Below are 12,475 nucleotides of genomic sequence, written 5' to 3' on the forward strand. Positions count from 1 at the left end.
TATTTTACCCCCTAGCTGCGCAAATAATCTGCCTATAAGAGAGGCAAGAATCCAGATCCAAATCACACCATCTTCCTTCCGCGAGTACTCATCGGAGCGCTTCTGACCAAAAATCCACTCCATCATGCACCGTCGACGCGGCTCCTCCTCTCGCGCTCCTAGCCCTCAGCCAGGAGATTGGAGGAGATGTTCAGTTCCGCACCACGAGCTGGTGACGCTCCAAGCGGAGGGATACCTTCCTCCGGCCTTTATGGTCCCGGTTCGAGCCGGGCTGGCCACCTACAAAGGTGGAAAGCAAGTGGAGGCCACCCCTAGTCCCTCCAAAGGGGAGCGGGTGTGCTTCGTCCCTCATCTAATAAGGGGGCTCGGATTTCCCATACATCCGTTCCTCTGGGGGCTTCTGGAGTTCTACGGACTCCAGCTTCATCACCTCACGCCCGCCTCTATTCTGCACATCGCGGGTTTCATAGCTCTTTGCAAGCTGTTCCTGGGCATCGAGCCCCATTTTGCGCTGTGGAAGAGACTATTTTGCCTCGTACCCCGTTCTCACGAGGGGTCAATATATCAAGTGGGCGGAGCCGAAATATGGCGCATCGCCGGGACCGGATATCTATCCGGAACCCCAAAGAAGGCGTCCGAAGACTGGCCCTCGGAATGGTTTTATGTGGAAGATGCTCCACTGCCGGACCCAGTTCGGATCGGCCTCCCGGAGTTCAGCAAGGCTCCTCTGAAGAAACGCCTAAGTTGGCGCCCTCGGAGCCCTCAACAGGAGGAAGACAGGAGCGTCCATTATTTGATGGGCCGGATAAGGTTGCTGGCCCATTCCGGATTGACCATGATTGGAGTCATGGCCACGTGCATTATGCGAGGGGTGCAGCCACTCCAATATAGGGGCCACCCCATGTGGGATTTCAACGGGGAGAATGACGCCACCCGTCATGGCCGCAAGGGGCCGGGATCGGCCGCAGATCTGGTGAAGATCCTGTCCGGCCTGTACAAGGGGGAGAAGGAGGACTTCCTCCAGACGAGCCCATTGAATGGTTTCTCCATGAATAACCCTCGGAGCTAGGTAAGCGGACGTTTATTCATCCGACCCGTGCTTTCAAAGTTAAGTGCCTTACTCTATGATTTTGACGCAGGAACTGCGCCGGGATGTGGAGGACATACACAGTCCGGCTCCACAACCCGAGGATCCGGGAAGATCCCTTGATCCGGCCTCCGAAGAGGATCCGGATATAAAGGTGGAGCTGATTGACGGGGTGTTCCACCAACTCAGCATGGACAATGCTCTAGTCACCATTACGGCTGACTACCCCGGCTTATCTCCGGCTTCCCAAGTAATTATGACCGGAGTCCTGACACCATTACCTCGTCCTTGCATATTTCTAACCATCGTATACAACGGTGTCTTGCAGGAGGTGCCTTCAAGGCGGGAAGCCGAACCCGCGGCGGCTGACCAACAAGGGTCAGTCCGGCCCAGCAGGCGGAAGAGGGGTGCGGTACGAATCGAAACGTCACCGCAACGGTATAGCTCGCGACCGTTGTTTAGGAAAAAGATTCCTAGGAGGTGTATTAATGCTCATGACTTTTCCAGGAGAAAGAGCGCTTGCCGGACTATGCCCGGAGAGGTTGCCAACCAAGCCTCCGCCAGCCAGGCTCCAACACCTAGTCCGGAGGGGGAGGCGAGCGCAAGGCGCGAGCCGGATACTCCTCCAACGGAGGATGCCGACAGGCTGTCCGCCACCAGGTCTGAGGTGGAGAGCGCCATGAATCATAGGCGCCGTCGGACAGTTCTTTGTGACGCGTGTTTCTCCCCAGAAGCGTTGAATGCCTTTAATGCGGGAGACGCGCACCTCCGTGCCGCTCAAGATGGTTTAACCAGAGCCACAGAGCACTATGTAAAAGACATACGGGTAAAGGATTTTAATAGTTGTATATGCCAGTAGCCCCCGAGACTTAAAGTAGTTAAAATAACTGATTTAAGGATCATTTGATATGCAGGATCTCACGGAGAAGAATGCCCAATTGTCTCAGGAGCTACAAGGGTGCAAGGACCAACTTGAGGCCGCACTAGCCGCCGCAGGAGGAGACACCGAGACCCCCTCCGGTAACACATATTTCAAAAAGATAAGCAGTGTGCGGCGTGCGTATAAGTCTGACAATAATATTGCAGATGTTGCCGGACTTGATCCGGACAAGCAATAGCTACTGCGCTAGCTGAAGGCCGGCGAGAGGGTGCTTATGAAGGTGCAGCAGGAGAGGAACAAACTCCAAGATGCCCACACCCAGCTTGGAGAAGAGCTAAAAGGTGTTCGGGCCCAGCTGTCTGGCTCCGTGAAGGAGAATCAGCGGCTTCCTCGCGGCATCTATAGTAAGTGCTTGAGCAAACTCTTTTGAAAAGAAGAGTTCGGCGAGGAAGTCAATTGACAGAAATATGTCTGTAGGTGTGCTCACAGGTCGCCCTGCGGAGGAAATGCCCGGTTCAACGGGTGACCAACTTCCCGAGCTGGTGCAACAGCTCGAACGTGTTCGGCAGGCGATGAGTGGCGTCGTCCAGGCCTTATGGCCGTCCGTCTCCCTACCCGAGGGCCTTGGAGAGCTTGCGGAGAAGCTTCAGGGAGCACGGCAGCGCTTCCGTTTATGGAAGATATCGGCCTACCGTCAAGGTGCCAGGGAGGCCTGGGCCATGGTGAAGACGCGGTACAAGAAGGCGGATCCAAACCACATGGCCGAGGTCGGACCTGTGGGGCCCGATGGGAAGGAGATCCCTGTGAGCTTAGTGTACGGCCAAGTAGAGTTGGCCGCTAAGTATTCCCAACGGGACTGTAAATTAGAAAGCCTGTTAGACGGGATTGAGGAGGAGTACAGTCAGTCGATTTGACGATGTATTTAAAATGACATGTAAAATGCCTTCTTGCCGGATTGTAGATCGTTTGTCTTTGCCGACCTTTTCGCTTCAACCTCGGGACCCTAGAGTCCGGAGTGTGTCCGAATACCTTCTCGGTTATGAAAAAACCGGGGCATGCATGGAGACCAGGCGTAGGGGTCATTAGTGCTTTATCAGACAAGTGCCCAACTAGTTATGTTATATTACATGGTTAGTAAGAAACATCTTCCAAGGAGAATAGTTCCGTTAAGGGTTCCTTTCCCTGGGAGGCATGCCCTAAAGTGCATGTCCGAAGTGCGAAAAGAGCAGGAAAACATCTGGGGGCAGATAAATAAATAAATAGGTAAAAGATCATCTTTCAAGTCACCGACCGAATATTCCCTTAAGAACGCTAGCTTTTGGCTTCACCCAGTCTGAGGTACACATACGGCTGACCCGGCAGTAACAATCGCAGAGGTGCTCCCTTTACCTCCTAGCCGAACAATCGGGAACGTAGGGGTAAGCACAGGAGCCAGGCAACCCAGCTTGGCCAAAACTTAAGTCATATCGATGCATATAATGGTGAATAAAAGGTACATGCGGAAATTTGACACATGTGTTGGGCATAAAGCCCGTATAAGTAAGCTTCTGTTAAAGAAGCCCCAAGGTATAATGAGTGCGGGTAGCACATCAAGTGTGTGAGAACAATGCGCAAATCGGCCCTCAAGGGCTTTATGGAAAAGGTGGGAGAAAAGAGAGAAACAAAAGACAGCTAAAGTGTAAAAATGTGGACGGAGGAAGGAGACGAACTCTGAGTCCGGTGCTAGGCGTAGAATCTTCGGAGGCGGGCTGCGTTCCATGGGTTCGGCTCGAGTCGGTTGTCCGATGCGTTTCGCAGATGGTATGCTCCGCCGGTCAGAACTTGGTCGATGATGAAGGGACCTTCCCATTTGGGCTTGAGTTTGTCCTTTTTCTTGTCCAGCAGGCGTAGAACTAGTTCGCCAACATTGTAAGTCTTGGCTCGTACCTCTCTGCTTTGATATCTTCGAGCCTGCTGCTGATGGAATGGGGAACGAGCCTTGGCCACGTCGCGCTCCTCCTCCAATGCGTCCAAGCTGTCCTGCCGATCCAACTCGGCTTCTCTTTCTTCGTACATGCGCACTCGAGGTGAGTCATGAATTATGTCGCAGGGCAAAACTGCCTCTGCGCCGTATACCATAAAGAATGGTGTGAACCCGGTAGTACGGTTTGGCGTGGTCCGCAGCCCCCAAAGTACGGAGTCGAGCTCCTCTACCCAGTGCATGTTAGATTCCATAAGGGACCGCACTAATCTAGGTTTGATGCCGCTCATGATTAGACCATTTGCTTGTTCAACTTGACCATTGGTTTGAGGGTGATAGACCGAAGCATAGTCGAGCTTAATGCCCATATTTTTGCACCAGAGTTTGACCTTGTCGGCCATGAAGTTCGTGCCGTTATCGGTGATGATGCTGTGGGGGACACCGTAACGGTGTACTACCCCGGATATGAAGTCTATCATAGGTCCGGATTCGGCCGTTTTAACTGGCTTGGCCTCTATCCATTTGGTGAATTTGTCCACCATGACTAATAGGTATTTTTGCTTGTGGGTTCCCCCTTTAAGGGGTCCAACCATGTCAAGCCCCCAGACCGCAAACGGCCAGGTGATGGGTATAGTTTTGAGGGCGGTGGGTGGCATGTGGCTCTGATTAGCAAAGAGCTGACAACCGACGCATCGTTGGACTAAGTCATGAGCATCTGCCCGGGCCGTCGGCCAATAAAATCATGTAAGGAAGGCCTTACCTACAAGGGCCCGGGCTGCAGCGTGGTGTCCGCCTAGTCCGGCGTGAATTTCAGCCAAAAGATTTCGCCCTTCCTCTTCGGAGATACACCTTTGAAGGACTCCGGTTGCGCTTTTCTTATAAAGTTCCCCCTCATGGACCTTGTAGGCTTTAGATCGCCGAACTATGCAGCGGGCCTCATTTCGGTCTTCGGGAAGTTCCTGCCTAATTAAGTAGGCTAGGAATGGTTCCGTCCATGGGGCAATGACTGCCATTATTTCGTGGGCGGAAGGTGTTATGTCATTGATTGAGCCATCGGTTGTGTCAGAATGTTTGGTGTTGGGCGGTGCAGTTGGTTCCGGGTTGTTGTTTCCGGACTCCTCTTCCCATACTACGGATGGCTTAAAGAGCCGCTCCAGGAAGATGTTTGGAGGTACGGCGTCGCGTTTTGCGCCGATGCGTGCCAACACGTCGGCTGCCTGGTTATTATCCCGGGCTACATGGTGGAATTCGAGTCCTTCGAACCGAGCTGACATTTTTAAGACGGCGTTACGGTAGGCTGCCATTTTCGGATCTTTGGCATCAAAGTCTCCGTTTACTTGTGATATTGCGAGGTTTGAATCCCCGCGTACCTCGAGGCGTTGAATGCCCATGGAGATTGCCATCCGGAGACCGTGCAGAAGGGCCTCGTATTCGGCTGCGTTGTTGGAGTCTGTGTACATTATTTGAAGTACGTATTGGACTGCATCTCCGGTTGGGGACGTCAAAACGACGCCAGCCCCCAAGCCGGCCAACATTTTAGAGTCGTCGAAATGCATGATCCAATTGGAGTATGCGCCGTACTCTTTAGGGAGTTCGGCTTCAGTCCATTCAGCGACGAAGTCAGCCAAGACTTGCGACTTTATAGCTCGCCTGGTTTGTAGGTTATGTCAAATGGTAAGAGCTCAATGGCCCATTTTGCAATCCTGCCCGTCGCGTCGCGGTTGTTTATGATGTCGTTGAGGGGTACTTCGGAGGCCACTGTTATCGAACACTCTTGAAAGTAGTGTCGCAGCTTCCAGGATGCCATGAACACCGCGTATGCTATCTTTTGATATTGCGGGTACCGGGACTTGCAGGGAGTTAAGACAGTGGATACGTGGTACACTGGTTTTTGAAGAGGGAATTTATGCCCTTCTGTTTCTCGTTCGACGACGAGCACCGCGCTTACAACTTGATGTGTTGCCACGATATATAACAACATTGGTTCGCCCAGGTTAGGCGCGGCCAGGACCGGATTTGTTGCCAATATGGCCTTTATTTCTTCGAGTCCGGCAGTGGCAGCATCCGTCCACTCGAAGTGTTCGGTGCGCCTGAGGAGGCGATAGAGGGGCAATGAATCGGCTTAGAGCCGCCACGCATCCGGGAGATGAAGCGGCTTAGAGCCGCCATGCATCCAGTCAATTTTTGTATTTGTTTGAGGTCTTTTGGAATATCCAGCTATGACAGAGCTCGGATCTTGGCTGGGTTTGCTTCAATTCCTCTACCGGATACAATGAAGCCCAGCAGCTTTCTGGCTGGTACGCCGAAAACGCATTTTTCCGGGTTCAGCTTAATGTCATATGCTCGGAGGTTGTCGAATGTGAGCCTCAAATCGTCTACTAGAGTTTCGATGTGTTTGGTCTTGACGACCACGTCGTCTATGTATGCCTCTACTGTTTTGCCGATCTGGGTAGCCAGACATGTCTGAATCATGCGCTGATATGTTGCGCCGGCGTTTTTGAGTCCGAAGGGCATCGTGTTGAAGCAGAATGGTCCGTATGGAGTAATGAATGCCGTTGCGGCTTGGTCCGCCTCCGCCATCTTGATTTGATGGTAGCCGGAGTATGCGTCGAGGAAGCATAATGAATCATGCCCTGCAGTAGCATCGATTATTTGATCGATGCGGGGAAGGGGGAAAGGATCCTTTGGACAAGCCTTGTTGAGGTCTTTAAAATCGACACATAGGCGCCAGGATTTGTCCTTCTTTGGTACCATTACCAGGTTTGCTAGCAAGTCCGGATGTTTGATGTCTCTGATGAATCCGGCTTCCAGTAGTTTGGCTAGCTCCTCTCCCATTGCCTGTCTTTTGGGTTCGGAAAATCGCCGAAGAGCCTGCTTGACTGGCTTGAATCCTTTTAGGATGTTTAGGCTGTGTTCTGCCAATCTGCGTGGGATTCCTAGCATATCTGAAGGGTGCCAGGCAAAGATGTCCCAATTCTCCCGAAGGAATTCTCGTAGTGCGGCGTCTACATCAGGGTTTAACTGTGCCCCAATGGAGGCCGTCTTTGTTGGGTCCGTTGGATGGACCTGGAATTTGACTATTTCGTCCGCTGGTTTAAAAGAGGTGGACTTGGATCTCTTATCGAGTATCACATCATCCCTGTTCACCGTAAAGCGCAGCGTAGTGAGTTCCTCCGCCGCTAGGGCTTCGGATAGTGCCTCCAGGGCTAATGCGGCTGTCTTGTTTTCGGCGCGGAGTGCTATGTCCGGATCACTGGCAAGGGTGATGGTTCCATTGGGCCCGGGCATTTTAAGCTTCATGTACCCGTAATGGGGTATGGCTTGGAAAATTGTGAATAACTCTCGTCCTAATAAAGCGTGATATCCGCTGCTGAACGGGGCCACTTGGAACGTGACCTCCTTGGACCTGTAATTGTCCGGCGAGCCGAACACCACATCAAGTGTGATTTTTCCTGTGCAGCGTGCTTCCTGGCTAGGGACTATTCCTCTAAAGGTTGTGCTACTTCGCTCAATGCGGCTCCAGTCTATTTCCATTTTTTGAAGGGTTTCCTCGTAGATGAGGTTTAATCCGCTGCCGCCATCCATGAGTACCTTGGTAAGACGAAAGCCGTCCACTATTGGACTGAGGACCAATGCGGCAGGTGCTCGGGCTGTTCGGAATTTAGGTTCGTCGCTGGCGTTGAAGGTGATGGCCGTGTCGCTCCATGGATTTGTTGTTGCTACTTGGTAGACTTCGGCGAGGCTGCGGATTGTTCTTTTCCGCATATTATTTGATGCGAAAGTCTCGAAGACTGTTAATATTGTACTGGTACTGTTGGGGTGGGTCTCCGGGGCTAGAAGCTCTTCGCCACTTTTGGCCACCTGCCGCAGTATCCAACATGCTCGAAGGCTATGAGTTGGAGTGGCGCCCTCTGTACTATGAATTTTACAAGGTCCGCTGAGCCATCCCTCCAATACGGTTCCGTGCCCTTTATGGGGTTTTTGCTTTTTGGTTCTTGTCCTGGGTGTCTGAGCATGGTGCACCCTTTTGTTTCGGACTAGGGTTGTGTTCGGAGCCGGATTGTCCCAAAACTTAGTTTCGGTTTTCCGGACACTCTCCATCTCACAGTATTTTCGTACTATGGATGCCAGGTCGGCGAAGCGTGTAATTTCGTGACGACTTACGGCGTTCAAGATTCCCTTGTCCATGCAATTGTTGCAGAAAATTGAAATTGCGTTTTCCTCACAGCAGTCCTTTATCCTGTCCATAACCAGGAGGAATCTGGCCCAGTAATGATATACTGTTTCAGCGGGCTCTTGCCGGATTTGAGATAGATCGCTTATGTTTGGGTGGGTGGGTGGAATTAATTCCGGAACCCTGCCCAACTTGAGGCTCAAGGGCCGAAAAGTTTCCAAATTTGGAAGCTTGGATTGCTGGATGTCGTCCAACGACTCTGGTCTGCTGCCTGACTTTAGGTTCAGTACTTGATTGGCGTCCGTCCCTCCATGGAAATCCGGCATGGAGGGATCAGGAGTCCGGACATAGATGGTTTTTAATACAGGGGGAGAATCGCCGCGTTGTTCTTCTACCACAGCAACGTGATGGGTAACCTAGGGAGAGTCAATCTCTCTCAGATCGGTTTTAAGCCCAATCTGATTGTAGTCTGTAGCGACTCCCAGGGCGGCGAAGCGATCCAAGAGCTCGTTTACGGAAGAGAGCTCCATTGGATCTAGCTGCTCGGTAAATTCCGAGTTGACATGAAGATCGCTTTTGATGATCCGAGAGGTCATCGTCGGAGCGGCGGCCGAACAGGCGGTTATAAGAAAACCACCCAGCCGGATAGTTTGGCCGGCGGTCAAAGCTCCTTTGGCAATGGTACCGTCTTTAAAGACGGGAAGAGGCATCCTTCCTGATCATGATGGCACAGAGGAACTCTCAACGAAAGCACCAATGTCGGTGTCAAAACCGGCGGATCTCGGGTAGGGGGTCCCGAACTGTGCGTCTAGGCGGATGGTAACAGGAGACAAGGGACACGATGTTTTTACCCAGGTTCGGGCCCTCTCGATGGAGGTAAAACCCTACTCCTGCTTGATTGGTATTGATGATATGGGTAGTACAAGAGTGGATCTACCACGAGATCAAGGAGGCTAAACCCTAGAAGCTAGCCTATGGTATGATTGTTGTAATGGTTGTTCGTCCTACGGACTAAAACCCTCCGGTTTATATAGACACCGGAGAGGGCTAGGGTTACACAGAGTCGGTTACAATGGTAGGAGATCTACATATCCGTATTGCCAAGCTTGCCTTCCACGCCAAGGAAAGTCCCATCCGGACACGGGACGAAGTCTTCAATCTTGTATCCTCATAGTCTTGGAGTCCGGTGATGATGATAGTCCGGCTATTCGGACACCCCCTAGTCCAGGACTCCCTCAATTGCGGTGATGATGATGGCCCCCGGCAGCGCTCCGGCGCCATCGGAAGCAAGGGGGAGAGCCCCCCCCCTTCTTCTTCTTCTTCCTTGACCTCCTCCCTAGATGGGAGAAGGGTTTTCCCTCTGGTCCTTGGCTCCCATGGAGTGGGAGGGGCGAGAGCCCCTCCGAGATTGGATCTATCTCTCTGTTTCTGTGTTCCCCGATCCTTCCCCTTCACCGTTTCTTTTATATCGCCCAGATTTTACTCATAAAATTAGCTTTCTTGCGGCAAAAGAAGAGCGTCAACCGCCTTACGGGTGGCCCAGAAGAGTGCCAGGCGCACCCAGGGGGAGGGCGTGCCCCTATCTCCTGGCCACCTCGGGCACCGTTTCACGTTGATTCTTCCTCCGGAAAATCCCAAATATTCCAAATAATTCTCCATCCGTTTTTATCCCGTTTTGATTCCATTTGATATTGGGTTTCTGCGAAACATAAAACATGCAACAAACAGGAACTGGCACTGGGCACTGGATCAATATGTTAGTCCCAAAAATAGTATAAAAAGTTGCCAAAAGCATATGAAAGTTGTATAATATTGGCATGGAACAATCAAAAATTATAGATACGACGGAGACGTATCAGCATCCCCAAGCTTAATTCCTGCTCGTCCTCGAGTAGGTAAATGATAAAAAAGATAATTTTTGATGTGGAATGCTACCTAGCATAATCTTGATCATATGTCTAATCATGGCATGAATATTAAGATACGAGTGATTCAAAGCGATAGTCTATCATTTGACATAAAAACAATAATACTTTGAGCGTACCAATAAAGCAATCATGTCTTTTCAAAACAACAAGGCCAAAGCAAGATTATCCCTACAAAATCATATAGTTTGGCCATGCTTCATTTTCGTCACACAAAATGCTCACATCATGCACAACCCCGATGACAAGCCGAGCAATTGGTTCATACTTTTTAACGCGCTTCAGCTTTTTCAACCCTCACGCAATACATGAGCGCAAGCCATGGATATAGCACTATAGGTGGAATAGAATATGATGGTGGAGGTTTATATGGAGAAGACAAAAAAAGAAGAAAGTCTCACATCGACATGGCTAATTAACGGGCTATGGAGATGCCCATCAATTGATGTCAATGCGAGGAGTAGGGATTGCCATGCAACGGATGCACTAAGAGCTATAAGTGTATGAAAGCTCAAACTGAAAACTAAGTGGGTGTACATCCAACTTGCTTGCTCATGAAGACCTAGGGCATTTGAGGAAGCCCATCGTTGGAATATACAAGCCAAGTTCTATAATGAAAAATTCCCACTAGTATATGAAAGTGACAACATAGGAGACTCTCTATATGAAGAACATGGTGCTACTCTGAAGCACAAGTGTGGAAAAAGGATAATAACATTGCCCCTTTTCTTTTTCTTTTTTTCTTTTTTTGTTGGGTGGGCTTCTTTGGCCCCCTTTTTTATTTAGGCTTCTTTGGCCTTTCCTTTTTTTTCTTTTTTTTTCTTTTTTTTCATGGGGCAATGCTCTATAATGATGATCATCAAACTTTATTTACTTACAACTCAATATTACAACTCGATACTGAAACAAAGATATGACTCTATATGAATGCTTCCGGCGGTGTACCGGGATGTGCAATGATCTAGCGTAGCAATGACATCAAAAAACGGACAAGCCATGAAAACATCATGCTAGCTATCTTACGATCATGCAAGGCAATATGACAACGAATGCTCAAGTCATGTAAATGATGATGATGGAAGTTGCATGGCAATATATCTCGGAATGGCTATGGAAATGCCATGATAGGTAAGTATGGTGGCTGTTTTGAGGAAGATATAATGAGGCTTACGTGTGATAGAGCGTATCGTATCACGGGGTTTGGATGCACCGGCGAAGTTTGCACCAACTCTCGAGGTGAGAAAGGGCAATGCACCGTACCGAAGAGGCTAGCAATGATGGAAAGGTAAAAGTGCGTATAATCCATTGCCTCACATTAGTAATAAAGAACTCATATACTTATTGCAAAAGTTTATTAGCCCTCGAAGAAAAGTACTACTACGCATGCCCCTACGGGGATAGATTGGTAGGAAAAGACCATCGCTCATCCCTAACCGCCACTCATAAGGAAGCCAATCAAAGAAACACCCCATGCTTCAAATTTATCACACAACGGTTACCATACGTGCATGCTACGGGACTTGCAAACCTCAACACAAGTGTCTCTACAATCCACAACCACCCACTAGCATGACTCTAATATCACCATCTTTATATCGCAAAACTATTGCAAGGAATCAAACATATCATATTCAGCGATCTACAAGTTTATGTAGGATTTTATGACTAACCATGTGAATGACCAATTCCTGTCATCTCTCTAAATTGATATAAGTGAAGCAAGAGAGTTTAATTCTACAAAATATATGCCCACGCTCTAACAAGTATAAGTGAAGCAAAAGAGCATTCTACAAATGGCGGTTTTCTATGTAAAGGGAAACAGGCAATCCAAACTTCAAATGATATAAGTGAAGCACATGAAGCATTCTATAGAGCCATACTCAAAAGATTTAAGTGAAGTGCAATGAGCATTCTATAAATCAACCAAGGACTATCTCATACCAGCATGGTGCATAAAAGAAAAATGAAAACTAAATGCAAAAGATGCTCCAAGACCTGCACATATCGCATGAACGAAACGAATCCGAAAACATACCGATACTTGTTGATGAAAGAGGGGATGTCTTCCGGGGCATCCCCAAGCTTAGACGCTTGAGTCTCCTTGAATATTTACTTGGGGTGCCTCGGGCATCCCCAAGCTTGAGCTCTTGCCTCTCTTCCTTTTCCTCATATCGAGACCTCCTCGATTAGACACTTCATCCACACAAAACTTCAACAGAAAACTCGGTAAGATCCGTTAGTATAATAAAGCAAATAACTACTCTAAGTACTGTTGCAAACCAATTCATATTTTGTTTTTGCATTGTGTCTACTGTAATATAACTTTTCCATGAGTTAATCCACTAATATAAATTGATAGATTCATCAAAACAAGCAAACTATGCATCAAAAACAGAATCTGTCAAAAACAGAACAGTCTGTAGCAATCTGAACATTCACCATACTTCTG

At 49.3% G+C, this 12,475-nt stretch overlaps 1 protein-coding gene across 1 annotated transcript; it reads left to right on the forward strand.

Annotated features, from left to right (window-relative positions):
* Nucleotides 1–250: 250 nt before the first annotated feature.
* Nucleotides 251–1,069, forward strand: LOC147977483 (uncharacterized). The gene is made up of 2 exons (XM_087521181.1): nucleotides 251–535; nucleotides 878–1,069. Exons 1-2 carry the CDS (start codon nucleotides 251–253, stop codon nucleotides 1,067–1,069), a joined length of 477 nt encoding a protein of 158 aa, XP_087377307.1.
* The last annotated feature ends 11,406 nt before the right edge of the window (nucleotides 1,070–12,475 follow it).

Source organism: Triticum urartu, chromosome 4A, assembly GCF_056163025.1.
Source record: "Triticum urartu cultivar PI428250 chromosome 4A, HENAU_Tu73, whole genome shotgun sequence".
In the NCBI taxonomy this organism is placed as follows: domain Eukaryota; kingdom Viridiplantae; phylum Streptophyta; class Magnoliopsida; order Poales; family Poaceae; genus Triticum; species Triticum urartu.

What these genes read in the sequence shown, in the direction of transcription:
- LOC147977483 (XM_087521181.1), top strand. Translation starts at nt 251, where the DNA reads ATGGTCCCGGTTCGAGCCGGGCTGGCCACCTACAAAGGTGGAAAGCAA. An exon ending in GGAAGAGACTATTTTGCCTC is followed by an intron (nt 536 to 877) that starts GTACCCCGTTCT and finishes CGAGGGGTGCAG; the next exon opens with CCACTCCAATATAGGGGCCA.